The following is a 21,462-nucleotide window of genomic DNA, read 5'->3' on the forward strand; positions in this document are numbered from 1 at the left end:
AAAAGTTGAACAAGAACGATTGATAACAGCACTTCGCTTGGTGATCCATAACAAAAACATAAAACAAACCCTTCCACACACAGTATTTTGTTTCGTTAACCCTAAAAATAAACTTTTTTTTTCCATAACAAAAACGAAAAACAAACCCTTCCACACACAGTATTTTGTTTCGTTAACCCTAAAAATAAACTTTTTTTTCCATAACAAAAACGAAAAACAAACCCTTCCACACACAGTGTTTTGTTTCATTAACCCTAAAAATAAACTTTTTTTCAATTTGTTTGTTAATTTTGTGCAAAGCTGCACGAGGGCTATCTGCGCTAGCTGTTCCTAATTTAGCAGTGTAAGACTAGAGGGAAGGCAGCTAGTTATCACAACCCACCGCTAACTCTTGAGCTACTCTTTTACCAACGAATAGTGGGATTGACCGTAACATTATAACACCCCCACGGCTGAAAGGGCAAGCATGTTTGGTGATTCGAACCCACGACCCTCAGATTACGAGTCGAACGCCTTTACCCACCTGGCCATGCCGGGGCCCATTTTATTCGAATGGGTATCGAAATGAGGTTTCGATACCAGTTGTTCATTTTACTTTTTTTACAAACAAAATGGTTCAGTACATGAGGTTCATGTTGTCGTCATGATTTCAGTACGTTTTCTTCGATTCTAAGTAACTTTTTAATAAATTACCTTCCTTAATATCAACCCATCAGAAATAGTTTCAAACCGAAAAACTGCATGTGGGTAAAATTTGCACCGGTTCAGGCTTAATCATGTTAATCATGTTCATTCTGGGTGGTAAAATGGTATCAAACAATCTAGCGTCGAAATACAAGAATACGTAATTCTATTGTCATTTCTACCTAAAATGAAAATGTGAGTGAAGCCCACAGGTGGCGTAGGTGTTCAAAGCCGCTGAAACTGTTAAATAACAACACACATTTCATTATCAGGATATCAGGAAAGACCATGTAAGTAACAATTTGAAACCATTCCACGCCATGCATAGGATCAAATAAAAACGCAACATCTACTAGAAATTCATTCAGCTGTGATATTGGCTGTTTCACATTACGATATCTATATGGAAAGAGTGTGTGTTTTCTTTTAGCAAAGTCACATCGGGCTATTTGCTGAGCCCATTGAGGGCAATCGAACCCCTGGTCTTAGCGTTGTAAATCCGCAAACTTACCACTGTTCTGTCGGGGGGCTATATGGCAGAGGCAATCATATTCGCCCCCGCTAATACATCGGTATGTTTATGGATTTACAACGCTAAAATCAGGGGTTCGATTGCCCTCGATAGGCTCAGCAGATAGCCCGATATGGCTTTGCTATAAGAAAATACACACACACAGTCATATTCATACTTGGGCTACGCTACTAGAAATATTCATAAAAGTCAACTGTGTATATATATTCACGACGTTTAACACTATTACGCCATTTATCACGCACCTCTGATTCGTGTTGTACGTTGTGTTATTATACGCAATTCATTGTTTCTAGGCTGGTGGTTCACTGCTTTGATGAGAGCATTAATTAGTTTACATGCCAGTCATTTGACAGCTTGTAATCCAGTTTGATTTACTTGAGTTCGTTCTCAAGGCCTAACTAAGTGATATTGAAACACTAAATTACCGAAAGCGTTCGTATCTTTATATTAAAACGTTAAGTAGCTTGTGGAATGAATAGGATATTTTTACTCACCGTTCCATATTCTGTCCAAGATGTCAGAGGACGGGACATTCCGATGAGCGAGTCCAGTTGCTCCCTAAACATTACGCTTTTCTTTCTTTCTCTCTATCTGAGACACGAAATCACCAATTGACGATTGTGACGGGCACACTTAGGCACATGGGCGATGCAAGTATTTCAAAACTATAGTTTTGCTATTTCGTTTAAAAAATAAAATCGCCAACAAAGGAAGCAACATATTTGCACAGTAATCTTAAGCCAGACGGCCGTAAAGTCGAATGAAAGCAAATCATGACAAAACGTAAGTAACGCTGTAAGGTTACAGACCAAGTCTAACTCTCAGATTAATGGTAAACACAACGAGTACCCCTACTACTTGTTACGCCATCTGGGGGCCGAGAACATAAAAAAAAAGTGGAACATGAAAAGGAAATGTTTTTTTTTTTTTATAAGAATAACGACTAAAATGTGTCTCGCTGGATCAGCTGTATGTTTTTACGTAGTTAAGGTAAACTTCAGGAACGGTGCTGCAGTTCATCTGTTACCATAATCATTGCCAACGCTTGTCACTTTGCCTAATAGCTAGAACTGTGTTACAAACCTAAATTGTTCAGTAGAGAGATTAGTGAAAGAGGATGATACTTATTACATGTGTAACTGTACACAGAAAAAGGAAAACAAATGTAAGCGCGCATGGAAGAAATGTTCAAATTACAATACCGACTAAATCTGACTTAATCCAAAGCCGATTTTCTCTACAAACTTAGACCACAAATCTTGCGAAGTGCGACGTGAATTTCAAGCCACATGTTGGTTAGAAAAGCTACTGTACTGATGTTTTACTTTGAACATAGTTTGATTTTTAGCTACTATTCTGAAAGCCAAAAGTACTCGAATTGTTTTAAATCGTATTCGCAGTGTTTTTTCTTCAGTACCAGCCGTGTAATATCGAATGTATAAATACAAAAAGAACGTGCAGTACAGAACAATGAAAATGCTTTGTTGTAAATGTTCATTATTGCGTTTAGAGGAAACTGTTACGTATGCTATCGTTACTATGTCAAAATCAGTTCATGTTCCAGAACTACATAACTGAATGAAGTTTGCAACAACAAATGAGCTACAGTGCAATATTACGTGAATATGGCCAGGTGGGTTAATGCGTTCGACTCGTAATCTGAGGGTTGCGGGTTCGCATCCCCGTCGCACCAAACATGCTCGCCTTTCCAGCTGTGGGGGTGTTATAATGTGACGGTCAATTACACTGCTAAATTAGGCACGGCTAGCGCAGATAGCCCTCGTGTAGCTTTGCGGGAAATTCAGAAACAAACAAACAAATTACGTGAATATTATTTACGGTACTTCTAGAGGTTCTTAGTGAAAAATGGTTTAAAATAGCACCAAATATTTTGCTCGTAGTTCTAAACCAGGTCACGCGCCCTGATGAAATGAACACAAAATTATCAATTACATTGTTCTTATATTCTATACAACCAGAGGGCGTGAAGCAAGCTTTCTTTAACAGTAAAAGAAAGAAGTGAGGTATAGAATAATAATTCGTATGTCTTAGAGATATCAAGATATCCATATATGAACAAGCATACCCCAGGATTTATTGCTATATACGCAAATCAGTGTAACGAATCAATCGTGTTTATTACAAATAAAACTACAAGTTCAGAAGGAGTCATTGAAACATCAGCGTTATTAAGAGATAGGGCTGTGGATGTTAAATTAAATTCACTGTTTATTCGTTGAAGGATTATCTGTATTAGTAGTTTAATCACGTCCGACATTTGAAAGGAACTTCGCGCTTATGCGTTGGTTTTTCTCATAAAAGTTGCACCACTTACTTTTAGTGTTTCGTATTCACTATGATGTTTGTTGCATAGTTTCCATAAGCTTACATGTGACATACAATCAAATTCACGAAATCATTTTACGGATCATTATATGGTTCATTTATTCACTCGTAATCCATTCCCTGTAAAAGAAAAACAAAAAACGCTAGTACAACGGTAAGTCTACGGACTTATAACGCTAAAATCAGGAGTTCGATCCCCCCCTCGGTGGGCTAAGCAGATAGCCCGATGTAGGAAACATACACACACCCTGTAAAAAGAAACATATCGTCACACTGATTCATCCCCCCCCCGTAATACATATATACAAGTGATTATATCGGTCAATACTGCTTCACCCCCCCCAAATATTGGCACATTTTTAACCCCAAAGAGAAACATTGACGAAGAAATAAATTTAATGTTTCACGTTAAGGTTTTAACTCGTTTAACAGCAAGACAAACCTAAACAAAATGAATTTACTTTTAAAGAAAAAAAATTGGTGGATTATTTTAACCTCCTGGGTGACAAGACAAACTTTCTCTATCTTCACTGGAGAGACGCGAACAAAACACACACACACCATCCCAGTACAGCACGGCTGGGAGAGGGAAACGTTATCTGTCTTGGCCCGATGCCAAGTGAAAAAAAAAAAAAAAAAGACCGAAGTTTTGAAAAAAAATATAGGGGGAAAATAAAAGACCACAAAAAGAGAAAGATCACAACAGGGGGGGACATTCGATGATAAAAAATGCGGTCCATTGTTGCTATCGCTTGGGAAAGTGAGGTTCTCTGAAAGAGCTTTCTTTCACGGCAGCCCTGGATCGTCCAATGTTGTTCATTTCCGCATTGCCACAGATTTTCGTTTTTCGTCTTCTCTTCAGGATTCTGAAGGGAATCGGAACGGAATTTTGTACAAACCACGCAATTTGTTAATCCATCACTGGCGAATTGGGGGTCACTGTTTGTGAGCAAAGAGCGTACACCAGCCCTTATCAATAAATACGGTCTGCATTATCAAGTGGTATATTAAAGATTTTGGACTTTATTTTAACACGAGTGCGATTCGCTGTTCCTGAGTATTTCATCTCAGTATTGAAGAAGCTTGCTATAAGAAATGCATGGAGCTTAAGCATCTTATGCAACGTTAACAGAAACGACAGCGCTTCTATTGTTTGAAGTGTTAAAATCTGTTGTCACTTAAATACGATCTGACGTTTAATACAAGCGTGATGAACTACCTCAACGTTTCATCACAGACTGCCAATCTCTGACTTTTATAACAACAACATTTTTAAATGAATGGTTTATTTAATTTTGTGATTCATTATAAACTATTGTAACGTTTCAACACAAACTGCCTTTTCTAATGACAACATACTGAAAAAGAATAGTTTATGTCACTCTCTGATTCACGGAACCACGAAATCTATTTGACAAAGTTATTCACAACATTAGAATTTCTTGTGGTTTTCTTTCTTAGATTAATAATTTACTTCACTAATGATCCACAGTTGAATCCTCAGGTTAGTAACTTACTTCACTAATGACCCACAGTTGAATCCTCAGGTTGGTAACTTACTTCACTAATGATCCACAGTTGAATCCTCAGGTTAGTAACTTACTTCACTAATGATCCACAGTTGAATCCTCAGGTTAGTAACTTACTTCACTAATGACCCACAGTTGAATCCTCAGGTTGGTAACTTACTTCACTAATGATCCACAGTTGAATCCTCAGGTTAGTAACTTACTTCACTAATGATCCACAGTTGAATCCTCAGGTTAGTAACCTACTTCACTAATGATCCACAGTTGAATCCTCAGGTTAGTAACTTACTTCACTAATGACCCACAGGCTAATAACTTACTTCATTACTGATCCACAGCCTGCTTTTCACATTAATAACTCACTTCACTAATGATCCAAAGCTGATTTCTCAGGTTAATAACTTACTTCATTACTGATCCACAACCTGCTTTTCACATTAATAACTCACTTCACTCATGATCCAAAGCTGATTTCTCAGGTTAATAACTTACTTCATTACTGATCCACAGCTTGCTTTTCACATTAATAACTCACTTCACTCATGATCCAAAGCTGATTTCTCAGGTTAATAACTTACTTCATTACTGATCCACAGCCTGCTTTTCACATTAATAACTCACCTCACTCATGATCCAAAGCTGATTTCTCAGGTTAATAACTTACTTCATTACTGATCCACAGCCTGCTTTTCACATTAATAACTCACCTCACTCATGATCCAAAGCTGATTTCTCAGGTTAATAACTTACTTCATTACTGATCCACAGCCTGCTTCTCACATTAATAACTCACTTCACTAATGATCCAAAGCTGATTTCTCAGGTTAATAACTTACTTCACTAATGATCAACAGTTTAAGTGTACGTTTCTGTCAGTAGACCTTAGACTACATAACTGATTAATAGTTTATTTGTCGTTACGTACTTTCTTTGTCATGTTAACGCCTCTTATATCTTTAGTTACTATTATTACTATTACCATAGTACTTTTTCCTTTATGGAGGGTTATCATGTTTCTTTTTCGGCTTTTATAGAACGTATAATGTTCTTTATTACTTCCTGTAGCCACCTCTGTGTGTCGTTACAGGAAATATCAGGGTAAGACTGGTGCTAAATGTTTTATTACATACTAAATGTTATGTTTAGCGTGTTGTTTTTTCTTATTGCACTTAACATAGTTATATTGTCCCTGGTAGTCCAGGTGTTATTTTATTTTGTTTCTTTTGTACATTAATTTTTGGTTATACCATGGGAAAATTACTGTTACTAACCTAACACAGTTTAAATTGTAACGTATGTCTTTAATTTCCAAAGATGTGATTTGTCATTGATGTTGAACAGTAGGAGTGGCTTATGAAATATCTTTGGTCAAAAGAAGTTAAAGAGAATTTGAGATCAAGGTTACAACTTCTAAAGGAATTTATTTCTACGCCAAGATTAAAGCCGACAGATGGTGTTTCTGTGTTTCCCATGCAAGGTGCACTATATTATTCTTCAATTGTTACTTTAATTAACAGGAATGATTACGTTAATTAGCATATTGACTGCCATCACTTTCTTTTATTTATTATTGTGTTTTTATTATAAAAACTGTTTTGCATTCTGAGCTTAAAATATATGCTTAGGACTAACCTAAATCTTTTAACTTGACTGAACATAGAGAGATATTTTTGGGATTACGACCGAAAATATCGTCAAAATCGAAGGTACATATCTGATGAAACAGTATATTCTATCTAATACTTATAAATCCAAAGCGTAAGAAGAGTATGTTTAATTAGTTATACGGTTAATTTTGAGTTTAGCTTTAAGTACATAACTTATTCTCAACAGAGGCTATTGTTTTTTATTCACCAAATCTCAGTCTATAATCTATTTAACCAGGTTATTCACAGTACATTTGACCGAACATTTCCACAAACCTCGAATTAAAATATGTTTAACTTATTTATACTTTACTTAACTATAAGCTTCGCTCTCTAATTCTTAGCCTACTTGCACTTTAAGTGGTTCACGGTTTATGTAATTGAATATTTCATGTAATAAATCTTGGACTAAAGTCTGCTCAACTAACTTAAGTACGGTTTATTTTGTGTTTTTTTGCGTACGTTTCAGTTAATGAGTCTTCGACTACAGTCTATTTAAGTTAGTAATCCAGAGTTATTTAAACATTCTAATTCGTCTTTTAATTCACTTCTAATTAAGCAGCAGTCCACAGTTTGGTTTCCTGGTATGTGGAATAAGAGTTTTATTTGACCACTGGTCAAATACGTCAGTTTTACTCTTGCATTCACAACTAAGTATATGGCCAGATGGGTTAAGGCGTTCGACTCGTAATCTGATGGTCGCGGGTTCGAATCCCCGTCGCACCGAACATGCTCGCCATTTCGACCGTGGTGGCGTTAAAATATGACAGTAAATCCCACTATTCGTTGGTAAAAGAGTAACCCAATAGTTGGCGGTGGGTGGTGATGACTAGCTGCCTTCCCTCTAGTCTTACACTGCTAAATTAGGGACACGGCTAGCGCAGATAGCCCTCGAGTAGCTTTGCGCGAAATTCAAACAAACAAATTAATCCATCTGTTCCTACAACCTATTTTATTGCTTTTGAAACCCACACTCCCCACTGTAACAATTACACTTACTTTACAATAACCTACTTATGGCTAATCATCTTGTCATCCACACCTCGGACAAGCAGTAATTGTTATCATATAATTTGTTCTGTTTTAAAATAAATGAATATTACAATTTATAATGTCGCTGAAAGCACCTCACTTCTTACAATTTAATTATTCCCCACATCCTCTAGATACATACACACACTTGAACACAGTTTTCTCGGTATATTCTCTAGATACATACACACACACACTTGAACACAGTTTTCTCGGTATATTCTCTAGATACATACACACACTTGAACACAGTTTTTTGGTGCATTCTCTAGATACATACACACACTTGAACACAGTTTTCTCGGTATATTCTCTAGATACATACACACACTTGAACACAGTTTTTTGGTGCATTCTCTAGATACATACACACACTTGAACACAGTTTTCTCGGTATATTCTCTAGATAGATACACACACTTGAACACAGTTTTCTCGGTATATTCTCTAGATACATACACACACTTGAACACAGTTTTCTCGGTATATTCTCTAGATACATACACACACTTGAACACAGTTTTCTCGGTATATTCTCTAGATACATACACACACTTGAACACAGTTTTCTCAGTATATTCTTTAGATACGTACACACACACTCTGAACACAGTTTTTTGGTGCATTCTCTAGATACATACACACACTTGAACACAGTTTTCTCGGTATATTCTCTAGATAGATACACACACTTGAACACAGTTTTCTCGGTATATTCTCTAGACACATACACACACTTGAACACAGTTTCATACGTGGATATTTAAAGAATACTTCTTGCCACTTTTCACACAATGTACGTTGTAACGCTTGTTTTGATTGTTTTTGAATTTCGCGTATAGCTACACGAGGGCTACCTGCACTAGCCGTGTTCCTAATTTAGCAGTGTAAGACCAGAGGGAAGGCAGCTAGTCATCACCACCCACCGCCAACTCTTGGGCTACTCTTTTACCAACGAATAGTGGGACTGATCGTGACATTATAACGCCCTCACGGCTGAAAGGGCGAGCATGTTTGTTGCGACAGGAATTCGAACCCGCGACCTTCAGATTACGAGTCGAACTCCTTAACCCACGTTGTAATGCTCAGCTTAGTATGACTGACGCAGTTCGTTGGACACGTGAGAACTGACATTTATCGTAACTGTCAAGTTGAGGTTTTTAGTTATCTTTTGGGAGTTACGTCTTCATATAACGATGGCTTTGTTGTGTTTTTTAAATAAGATAACTGTTTACAATGACACCAATAGCAAGGATTTACAGAAAACAACAAATACCATATATTTACAGACACCAACAAAATGGATTTACAATGACACTAAATCTGTTTCTCGTGTTTATAATTAGATATTTAAATAGAAAATGCAATTTATATCTTTTTTTCTTCTCCAAAATAAATATTTATTCATTTCCAAATGCATTATTTAAGGAGTTTCTCCAGTGCTTGAACCAAAATGTTCCATTTAAAATATATGTGAAAAACTAAACATTTGAGAGATAACCACTCATTAATGTGAGTGGTGAGATACATGAATATTAAGATATTCATTAAATATATCCGATATACCGAACTTTGTTTTTCACAAAGATTTCTGTTAATCAAAGACAAACCAAAGCTAGTTCTTATATCCTCACATACTTGCTTGTGTTTGGGTAAATTTGTCGTATATGCAAAACCGGAAAAAAACACACTTCTGAATTACGATATTTTATTTTCACTTTTGACTAACTCATCTTTAGACCAGTATCTTTGAGTATGTTTGAAAACACAAAATACGTTGGTATTCGTATTATTATTTTGGACTAACTTATCTTTAGACCAATATCTCCGAGTATGTTTCAAAATTGCAAAACATTATGCGACACACAAAGAAGTGTTTTTATATTTGTTTTTCAGAGGAAAGCCACATTGGAATATTTGCTGTGTCCACCGCGGGGAACTATTCCCTCAGATGCAAACTTACCGCTGTCCCGTAAGGGGAAGTTTAGTTAAGACTATCTTATCTTTAACCACGCTTATTTTTGTATGTTTTAGAACACAAAGTAATACTTTGAGCGCAGGTTTAAGGTTTTAAGTTACACTGATTCGTCTTTAATTCTGCGCTTGACTCGTAATCCGAGGGTCGCGGGTTCAAATCCCGGTCGCACCAAACATGCTCGCCCTTTTCAGCCGTGGGGGTGTTATAATGTAACGGTCAATCCCACTATTCGTTGGTAAAAGAGTAGCCCAAGAGTTGGCGGTGGGTGGTGATGACTAGCTGCCTTCCCTCTAGTTTTACACTGCTAAATTAGGAACGGCTAGTGCAGATAGCCCTCGAGTAGCTATGCACGAAATTCAAAACAAACAAACAAACAAACTTTAATTTTGATTTAAAACACAGTTTTGTTTCTCATCGACGTTAATTCACCTCTATTTGAGCCTGTTTCAAAGCTAAACAACAACAAACAAACAAGTTCTTTTATTTATGCAAGACCCAGACTTCTGTACTCTAGCTTTACTTGATGGATGACTCTAAACTAAATGTTGCTAATCCTTGCGAAGGACTTATGAGTCTGCGACAAGATCTTTCCTAAACAAGCATCTAAACCTCTATTGATCTTTCAGCTTGTCACCCTTGTTATTTTTCTAAAAGCAACTTCAACAGACTGAATAGATTGAAGGTCTGATTCTGAAAGACCGTAATCAACACACTATGTCGAAGCATAAACACATACAAAACACAGATATATATGTGCATCAAATCCTTTGTGGTTTTTCCAAGAAGCCTATCTGTAAAGTATTTACAAATCACATTCTCTTCCTAATGGGAGGTGCACATTGCTGGACTACATCCTCTAATGAGTCACTAGGTGGCGCCTCTGCACATCATTGTATAGTTGCTAGTTGTATCGAATTTTCAATTTGTGTAACTCCCCCTTTTTTGTTTAATCGTAAAACTATTTGGGAAACTGTGGAAACAGAAGTTTATTAGAAATGTCTATATTCTATTCTTGGTCATTATATATAAATATATATATATATGAGCGCGTATAGTATATGACATAACATAATGTCTTTGTAATGACTGTAAGCAGAACTAGTCCATACACTTTCCATACAAATTTCTCTCTCCAACAAGGAGTTTCTTACAATGAAAAAAAAAATCTTCATTTATCTGTGCATACAATTTCTATAAACATGTTTGGGAAGTATGGAAAACTTTAATACGAGATCATTATAAGTTTGCTAACAAAATTCAAATGCAATCTGACAGTACACATTAGGATCGTTAACTTGTACACAAGTTTCGGTTTAAACAAACATTTAATTTCCACGAGAAACAGACAGCTACGTTTGAGACACCTCCCACTTCACCAGGACCAAAACTGCTTAATGAAAACCTAGAAACTTTAAATGATCCCTTAATGTTTCAAGTTATGAAACTTTCAGTTTAGATTTTGAAAAAAACAACAAACAAACATATAAGCAGAAATGATAGATGAAACTGGACGAACGTAAGTAATCAGTTAATTGATACAATTTGCCGAAAACTTAAAGGAGGAAATAGTCGATTTTTTTTAGAAGCGATTTTTGTTTAATTACACTCATAATTTGGTTAAATAATTGAAAAGTTCTATACTGTAAGTAAACATTTAGTTTGACGCACAGTTCGATTCCCGTCGATGGACACTGCAAATAGCCCAATGTAACTTTGTCAGAAAATAAACTCACATAGACCAATGTGATATCAAAAATTCAACTGGTTTGTTTTGAATTCCGCAAAAAGTTACACGAGGGCAATCTGCACTAGCCGTTTCTAATTTAGCAGTGAAAGACTTCACCAACTGTCAACTCTTTGGCTACTTTCTTACCAGCAAATATTTCGATTGATCATAGCTTTATAACGACTCCAAGCCTTAAAGGGCTGAGCATGTCTCGTGGAACAGGGATTTGAACGCACGATCCACAAGTTGTAAGTTGAGCGTCCTAACCACTTAGTCACGTAAAATTCAATTGGACATTTAATTGCCACAACACATTCGGACAGGATCCGGATGTGACGTTAGGTGCTGAACTTGCGAGTCATTTGTAGCAATGAATGCACGCAGCGTAGGCAGGATGTATCGAGTGCTCATTGAAATTTATCCAGGCCCGATCTTTAAAAACTCTCGGGGAGGGAAATTCATGAATTATCACAACTATTGCAATGTGTTGCACAACTATTGCAATGTGTTGCACAACACATGATGTTCCAGTAGTGCATTACTACAACTATTGCAATGTGTTGCACAACACATGATGTTCCAGTAGTGCATCCATTTACCCTCGATGCTGCGCGACCATTGTTTGTATTCCTGTTCTAAAATAGCTACTATTTACTAGGGCCCGGCATGGCCAGGCGGTTAAGACACTCGACTCATAATCTGAGAGTCGCGGGTTCGAATTCCCGTCGCACTAAACATGCTCGTCCTTTCAGCCGTGGGTGGCATTATAATGTGATAGTTAATTAAACCCCACTATTTATTGATAAAACAGTAACTCAAGAGTCGGCGGTGGGTGGTGATGACTAGCTGCCTTCTTCTAGTCTTAAACTGCTCAGTTAGGGACGGCTAGCGCAGATAGCCCTCGAATAGTTTTGTGTGAAATTCAAAACAAACAAACAAACTATTTACTAGATCCTTGATTGGGCTACGGAGAACTGTTTGGTTTTGTGAAATTATTAGGTGTAAACCACCAGATGGTGGAGTTCTCACCAAGAGTCTTTCATCCTTCGTCATCCGTGACCCCATAATATTTACATGTGATTTTTATTTGGGGGGGAGGGGAATTTTTACCCTTCAACTTTGTATTTTCTTGTTCATTCTCGAAAAAAATAGAAACTTAAAATTTGTCTTTACTTTGCAGAAAATTACTGATTGGTCTTCCCAACTCTTGGAAAACTCTAACCTCCACCACAGCTGAAGAAAAATTATTCCATATGTCAATTACTTTGTTAGAGAAATAAAACTGTCTTAACCCTAGCTTAGCCCTCTTTAAGGTTATACATGTGTACGTTTATTTAATAATTAAGTCTTCTAGGCTTGCCAAAAATATTCAAACCTTACAGAGAGCATTCAGTTGAGAACCCTTTAAAATATGCTTTCTCGTCGTTCTGACTCAATTTTTGTAGACTTGTATTGAATATTCGTGTGTGATCTTACGAGTATCATGGGTAATTTTTATATAGTGTAATTAAGAGTTTCATTGGAAATTATGACGAATTATGTTCATTTCTTTTACTTGGATTATAAATGTGTTTTAACAGATCAAATACTAATTTCAGTTTCCAACGACAACGGATACACAACGTTCTAGTTAAACGAATTATTAAATTTCATAATACTTGGTTATAAACCTTTTCTTTTCTTTGGATATGACAAAATCCTCATAACTCCGTGAAATTCTACTGATGCGTCTTCATAGACAAAAAAAATAGTCTCTCAAAGAAAGTCCTCAAGAACTCTAACTTTAGTTGAACTCTATAAAATACATAAGGCACAGAATTTAACCAGTTGAATAAGAAGTTCGTAAAAAGATTTTTCAATCTGTACTAGAACACGCCTCTAAAGGACAATATGCATCAGCAGACTTCCCCATTAAAACTGACTTTGAGAAAATCCATCATTCTGTCATGTTTATCAAAGCCCTTTGCAATGAGGTGGCGCTGCTGTCTCAGTCCCAAAAGGTACATTGACAATTCACAATAATCAAGTATTGTGTGAAAAAAAAAACACACAACTAGTTACTGGGCATTGTTGGATAAAATGATAAGGTTTGGATTGCTGCACTAACGAAAAGAGACGAACAACACACACACACAAAAAAGGTTAGAACAAGGTCTGGGAAACGTCTACTGTTCGAAACAGAAGTCTGCTTTGTCTAACGTTGTTATAAAAGTTAAGTCTCAGTGGCTGGGCTGCTTTAGCTCAAGCGGAAAGAGATTGCATTCCAAGCCTGCGACGTACATCTTGGATCTTATATCCAATCCACTCCACTCCGTACAGAATTCAGTTGGTGATTAATCATTCACTGTTGTCCTCGCGAATGGTGAAGCCGGTCTCAAGCTGTGATTAATGTTTCCTCTACTTCTGTGTATGAACCACCAAGAATAGGGATGGATGATGGTAAAAAGGGTAATACATGTATACACACTCACACATGTGTATGTGTATACATATATAGGGAAGTAGGCTGTAAGTACAGTGGTGGCTGGAAGTTACATTGGAGGTTCCCCAATCATCTGGGTCTGAAAAAATAAAGACTCCTAACTAATAAGATATCACGTGCTTTTTTTAAAATACTTTCCTTCTTTTGAAAGACACATTGTATTGTGATAGGTGTACGTTACTGGCACACGCAATGAACATTATTAATAGAGGCATCATTTCTCTAAAAGTCCCCACCCCAGTGACATTGTAGTATGTATACTGCTAGAAACTGAGTTTCGATACCCATAGTGGGCGTAGCACAGATAGCCCATTGACTAGCTTTGCGCTTAATAATAGACAGCGACAACAATGTCTTTAAACTCACTAGATGGTGGACCCGGCGTAGCCAGGTGGTTAAGGCACTCAATTCGTAATCCGATGGTCGCGGGTTCGAATCTCCGTCACATGCTCGCCCTTTCAGCCGTGGAGGCGTTATAATGTTCCGGTCAATTACACTAGTCGTTGGTAAAAAGAGTAGTCCAAGAGTTGATGGTGGGTGGTGATGACTAGCTGCCTTCCCTCTAGTCTTACACTGCTAAATTAGGGACGGATAGCGCAGATAGACCTCGTGTAGCTTTGCGAGAAATTCAAAACAAACCAAACCACTAGATAGTGCTTACATACGTGGTTGTTTTTTTGAATTGATAAAACTAGATCATTTTTACCAGACTTGTGACCCACTTGTATAAAAGTGTATCGAGCCGATATTACAAGGTAGGCTTATACTAATTATAATGATAATCGTATTATAGCGTGCTTTTCATACTGTTGAAGTCCTTAAGAATAGATGCCAAAGAAACAAGTTAGAGACGAACGAACTGGTGCAGTTCTTCTGGAAAATGTACTTGAGAATAATAGAATGACAACAACAAAACATAACTATAATTTTCAATCCGAATAGCATCTTATCAGCACGTGTTAAAGACTGTTAGATTTCACATATTACCATCCCTAATTGTAAAATACTAACCAAAGAGAAGACAGGCAGCGAGTAGTACCAGGGACGTTTCGAATGATGGAATTAACAGTCATTTTTCTAACACGCCAATGGCGGAAAGTACGGAACGTGTTTAGCGGCACCAAGTCTCGAACCCTGGATCGTTTGATCTGACCCGTAGCTCGACAAGTTTAATAAATGTTGAGGCTTTAATCACTTTTCACCAATACATACTTCTAACTATTCTTGCTTATAGTCTTGTGGTCTGATTTATCGTAATAGTATTTTGAGCCTCCTGAACTATATTTCTGAGTATTTGTTGCATAAAACTACTCCTTACGAGGTTGTAATTTATTTTGAAGGTCTCTTGTTTTTTGTTTTCATTTTACTTTTCGCGGTAGTGTACGAGTTGACAAGTTCGAATACGATATTTCGGGAATTTCGATGATCTGAAGTGACAGAGACAATTTTTGCAACATTTAATGGGAATTTGTACACCTTGTGAAAGTACCATAGTTTGTAACGTATATGTATATCGTTTCATGCCTAACGTTTCATATTTCGCGAAGTTTTCAAGCAGTTGAGACCTTCTTTGTTTTTCCTTTCTGTGAAGTGGTATTCTTAGAAGATTTCAAAATCAGTAGTTCTGTACTAATTGCACTATAAAGAAATAACGCTGTTGGTACATTAGGTCCCATGTAATAGTGGTGGTAAGTCTGTCCCATGTAATAGTGGTAATAAGTCTGTCCCATGTAATAGTGGTAATAAGTCTGTCCCATGTAATAGTAGTGATAAGTCTGTCCCATGTAGTAGTGGTAATAAGTCTGTCCCATGTAATAGTAGTGATAAGTCTGTCCCATGTAATAGTAGTGATAAGTCTGTCCCATGTAATAGTAGTGATGAGTCTGTTCCATGTAATAGTAGTGATGAGTCTGTCCCATGTAATAGTGGTAATAAGTCTGTCCCATGTAATAGTGGTAATAAGTCTGTCCCATGTAATAGTAGTGATAAGTCTGTCCCATGTAATAGTAGTGATAAGTCTGTCCCATGTAATAGTGGTAATAAGTCTGTCCAATGTAATAGTGGTAATAAGTCTGTCCAATGTAATAGTGGTAATAAGTCTGTCCAATGTAATAGAAGTGATAAGTCTGTCCCATGTATTAGAAGTAATAAGTCTGTCCCATGTAATAGTAGTGATAAGTCTGTCCCATGTAATAGTAGCAATAAGTCTGTCCCATGTAATAGTGGTAATAAGTCTGTCCCATGTAATAGTAGTGATAAGTCTGTCCCATGTAATAGTGGTAATAAGTCTGTCCCATGTAATAGTGGTAATAAGTCTGTCCCATGTAATAGAAGTGATAAGTCTGTCCCATGTAATGGTGGTAATAAGTCTGTCCCATGTAATAGTAGTGATAACTCTGTCCCATGTAATAGTGGTAATAAGTCTGTCCCATGTAATAGTAGTGATAAGTCTGTCCCATGTAATAGTAGTGATAAGTCTGTCCCATGTAATAGTGGTAATAAGTCTGTCCAATGTAATAGTGGTAATAAGTCTGTCCAATGTAATAGAAGTGATAAGTCTGTCCCATGTAATAGAAGTGATAAGTCTGTCCCATGTAATAGAAGTGATAAGTCTGTCCCATGTAATAGTGGTAATAAGTCTGTCCCATGTAATAGTGGTAATAAGTCTGTCCCATGTAATAGTGGTAATAAGTCTGTCCCATGTAATAGAAGTGATAAGTCTGTCCCATGTAATAGTAGTGATAAGTCTGTCCCATGTAATAGTGGTAATAAGTCTGTCCCATGTAGTAGTGGTAATAAGTCTGTCCCATGTAATAATGGTAATAAGTCTGTCCCATGTAATGGTGGTAATAAGTCTGTCCCATGTAATAGTAGTGATAACTCTGTCCCATGTAATAGTGGTAATAAGTCTGTCCCATGTAATAGTAGTGATAAGTCTGTCCCATGTAATAGTAGTGATGAGTCTGTTCCATGTAATAGTGGTAATGAGTCTGTCCCATGTAATAGTGGTAATGAGTCTGTCCCATGTAATAGTGGTAATAAGTCTGTCCCATGTAATGGTGGTAATAAGTCTGTCCCATGTAATAGTAGTGATAACTCTGTCCCATGTAATAGTGGCAATAAGTCTGTCCCATGTAATAGTAGTGATAAGTCTGTCCCATGTAATAGTAGTGATGAGTCTGTTCCATGTAATAGTGGTAATGAGTCTGTCCCATGTAATAGTGGTAATAAGTCTGTCCCATGTAATAGTGGTAATAAGTCTGTCCCATGTAATAGTGGTAATAAGTCTGTCCCATGTAATAGTAGTGATAAGTCTGTCCCATATAATAGTAGTGATAAGTCTGTCCCGTGTAATAGTGGTAATAAGTCTGTCCTATGTAATAGTGGTAATAAGTCTGTCCCATGTAATAGTGGTAATAAGGCTGTCCCATGTAATAGTGGTAATAAGGCTGTCCCATGTAATAGTGGTAATAAGTCTGTCCCATGTAATAATAATGATAAGTCTGTCCCATGTAATAGAAGTGATAAGTCTGTCCCATGTAATAGTGGTCCCATGTAATAGTGGTAATAAGTCTGTCCCATATAATAGTAGTGATAAGTCTGTCCCATGTAATAGTGGTAATAAGTCTGTCCCATGTAATAGTAGTGATAAGTCTGTCCCATGTAATAGTAGTGATGAGTCTGTTCCATGTAATAGTGGTAATGAGTCTGTCCCATGTAATAGTGGTAATAAGTCTGTCCCATGTAATAGAAGTGATAAGTCTGTCCCATGTAATGGTGGTAATAAGTCTGTCCCATGTAATAGTAGTGATAACTCTGTCCCATGTAATAGTGGTAATAAGTCTGTCCCATGTAATAGTAGTGATAAGTCTGTCCCATGTAATAGTAGTGATAAGTCTGTCCCATGTAATAGTGGTAATAAGTCTGTCCCATGTAATAGTGGTAATAAGTCTGTCCCATGTAATAGAAGTGATAAGTCTGTCCCATGTAATAGAAGTGATAAGTCTGTCCCATGTAATAGTGGTAATAAGTCTGTCCCATGTAATAGTAGTGATAAGTCTGTCCCATGTAATAGTGGTAATAAGTCTGTCCCATGTAATAGTGGTAATAAGTCTGTCCCATGTAATAGAAGTGATAAGTCTGTCCCATGTAATAGTAGTGATAAGTCTGTCCCATGTAATAGTGGTAATAAGTCTGTCCCATGTAAGTCTGTCCCATGTGGTAATAAGTCTGTCCCATGTAATGGTAAGTCTGTCCCATGTAATAAGTCTGTCCCAGTGTAATAGTCTGTCCCATGGTAATAAGTCTGTCCCATGTAATAGTAGTGATGAGTCTGTTCCATGTAATAGTGGTAATGAGTCTGTCCCATGTAATAGTGGTAATAAGTCTGTCCCATGTAATAGTGGTGATAAGTCTGTCCCATGTAATAGTGGTAATAAGTCTGTCCCATGTAATAGTAGTGATAAGTCTGTCCCATGTAATAGTGGTGATAAGTCTGTCCCATGTAATAGTGGTAATGTAATAGTGATAAGTCTGTCCCATGTAATAGTGGTAATGAGTCTGTCCCATGTAATATAAGTCTGTCCCATGTAATAGTGGTAATAAGTCTGTCCCATGTAATAGTGGTAATAAGTCTGTCCCATGTAATAGTAGTGATAAGTCTGTCCCATATAATAGTAGTGATAAGTCTGTCCCGTGTAATAGTGGTAATAAGTCTGTCCCATGTAATAGTGGTAATAAGTCTGTTCCATGTAATAGTGGTAATAAGGCTGTCCCATGTAATAGTGGTAATAAGGCTGTCCCATGTAATAGTGGTAATAAGTCTGTCCCATGTAATAATAATGATAAGTCTGTCCCATGTAATAGAAGTGATAAGTCTGTCCCATGTAATAGTGGTCCCATGTAATAGTGGTAATAAGTCTGTCCCATATAATAGTAGTGATAAGTCTGTCCCATGTAATAGTGGTAATAAGTCTGTCCCATGTAATAGTAGTGATAAGTCTGTCCCATGTAATAGTAGTGATGAGTCTGTTCCATGTAATAGTGGTAATGAGTCTGTCCCATGTAATAGTGGTAATAAGTCTGTCCCATGTAATAGTAGTGATAAGTCTGTCCCATGTAATAGTGGTAATAAGTCTGTCCCATGTAATGGTGGTAATAAGTCTGTCCCATGTAATAGTAGTGATAAGTCTGTCCCATGTAATAGTGGTAATAAGTCTGTCCCATGTAATAGTAGTGATAAGTCTGTCCCATGTAATAGTAGTGATGAGTGGTAAGTGGTAAAGTCTGTCCCATGTAATAGTGGTAATAAGTCTGTCCCATGTAATAGTGGTAATAAGTCTGTCCCATGTAATAGTAGTGATAAGTCTGTCCCATGTAATAGTGGTAATAAGTCTGTCCCATGTAATAGTAGTGATAAGTCTGTCCCATGTAATAGTGGTAATAAGTCTGTCCCATGTAATAGTGGTAATAAGTCTGTCCCATGTAATAGTGGTAATAAGTCTGTCCCATGTAATAGGGGTAATAAGTCTGTCCCATGTAATAGTGGTAATAAGGCTGTCTCATGCGGCACTGTCTGCAAAACTCTCCCATTAGCTGTATTCCCCAAAGACACTTGTGTGATTCGCAACACAACTGAATGTTGTAGCGATATAAACACACAAAACTTGTGTGTTTTCAAACAATACAAATGGTTTATGATTTTCAATTTATTTAACAAGAACACGTTGTATTATAATTCAATAGATTTAAGTACGTTATATGTGCCCCCCCCACTAGTACAGCGGTAAGTTTATGGATTTACAACGCTAAAATCAGGGATTCTATTCCCCTCGGTGGGCTCAGCAGATAGCCCGATGTGGATTTGCTATAAGAAAAACAAACACATAATATGTATAAAGTTTTAACTGTATACCTCTAAGAATTCGGTTAAGTCTTAGTCGTGAGAGACAGAACTTTTTTGTGTTGTCTTCGGATAATAATTTAAGTTTTGTCTCTTCATATTTCTGACGATACCTCTAGAGAGTTCGAACATTAAATCCACATGAAAATTGACGAGAGTAGGTGATCACAGTTTTAATTACAGCTCTATATAATCTACGTGAGCACAGTTGTAATTACAGTTCTATATAATGTACGTGACCACAGTTGTAATTACAGTTCTATATTCGTGACCACAGTAATTATAGTATCATTACAGTTCTATATGACCACAGTTGTAATTACAGTTCTATATCATGCACCTGACCACAGTTGTGATTATAGTTACTTGCACGTGACCAATTACAGTTCTATATCATGTACGTGACCACAGTTGTGATTATAGCTCTGTTACTATGCACGTGACCACAGTTGTAATTACAGTTCTATATCATGTACGTGACCACAGTTGTGATTATACAATGTACGTGACCACAGTTGTAATTACAGTTCTATATCATGTACGTGACTACAGTTGTGATTGCAGTTCTATATCATGTACGTGACCACAGTTGTGATTATAGATCTATTACTATGCACGTGACCACAGTTGTAATTACAGCTCTATTGTTATATACGTGGTCTCAGACACAGTTACAGCTCTATTATTATATACGTGGTCTCAGACACAGTTACAGCTCTGTTATTATATACGTGGTTATATATATGATTACAGCTATATCAGTAGATTTGTTTGTTGTTCTTTACAGAAGATATTATAACTCGATGCCAGCAAATGGTAATAGTACAAATTAAAGTAACCCGATATCGATACGTGGCTATATGTATACATGAATATTGAAACCGAAAAAAAATGTCTGACATATTGTAGATTTGACATATATATTGATATTTGATACTCGACAGATTTGAGTGTAGCTCATTGCCAATAGGTGGCCACAGATATTATTATAACTCGATGCCAGCAAATGGCTGTATGTAGAAGTTAAAGTAACTCAATACCGATATGTGGTTGTATAGATATGAATATTAAAACTGAAACATAATATCGATATTGTATCAATCTGTATATTCGTATAAATATTTATTAAGTACTGCTAGCCCTATTACGATCAAAACACTAATTTAACTTAATAATTTAAAGAAGCAATTGCTCAAGGCAATTTTGCATTATTCATCAGTGTTGGTAATCTACTAAAAGCAATGTTAGATATTCAATTACCGCCAGGTGTATATGTTCTGACAGATAATTAATGATACAATAGTAACCGGAAGCCAACTCTTTACTTAACCCTAACTAGCGCTGGTGATTTGTATGTGGCCTGCCTCAGTGTGTTGTGTAATTAATACACTTTTAAACAACAAAGTTACTGTAGTGGAGACGTTTTCCCAAGTTTTCCAACGAGGAGTGTTTTACATTTTGCTTCTTATGAATGAAATAAATAAATCATACTAATGATAAAGAACTTGGTGTTAAAACAGACGAATAGTTCGATGTCATTAAAAATCATAAACTTTACTTTGATGTGTTAGCGTGTCTTAAATGTAATGGATAATAATTATA

The 21,462-nt window shown here is 36.7% G+C and overlaps 1 protein-coding gene across 5 annotated transcripts in view; it reads right to left on the bottom strand.

Moving 5' to 3' along the window:
- The window catches only part of LOC143254306 (uncharacterized), a 269,977-nt gene that overhangs the window by 230,989 nt on the left and 17,526 nt on the right, over nucleotides 1-21,462 (bottom strand). Inside the window, exon 1 of one of the 5 annotated variants that reach the window (XM_076509262.1) lies at nucleotides 1,714-2,279. The exons of 2 other annotated variants lie outside the window; for them this stretch is intronic. In XM_076509262.1, the coding sequence (XP_076365377.1) occupies nucleotides 1,714-1,785 (72 nt within the window). In that variant the 5' untranslated portion in view covers nucleotides 1,786-2,279. Of the gene's footprint in view, nucleotides 1-1,713; nucleotides 2,285-21,462 lie in introns of those variants that run through there. 2 more of the 5 variants (XM_076509261.1, XM_076509265.1) reach the window with 2 other exon arrangements.

The sequence above is a fragment of the Tachypleus tridentatus genome, chromosome 6, assembly GCF_004210375.1.
Source record: "Tachypleus tridentatus isolate NWPU-2018 chromosome 6, ASM421037v1, whole genome shotgun sequence".
NCBI lineage: Eukaryota > Metazoa > Arthropoda > Merostomata > Xiphosura > Limulidae > Tachypleus > Tachypleus tridentatus.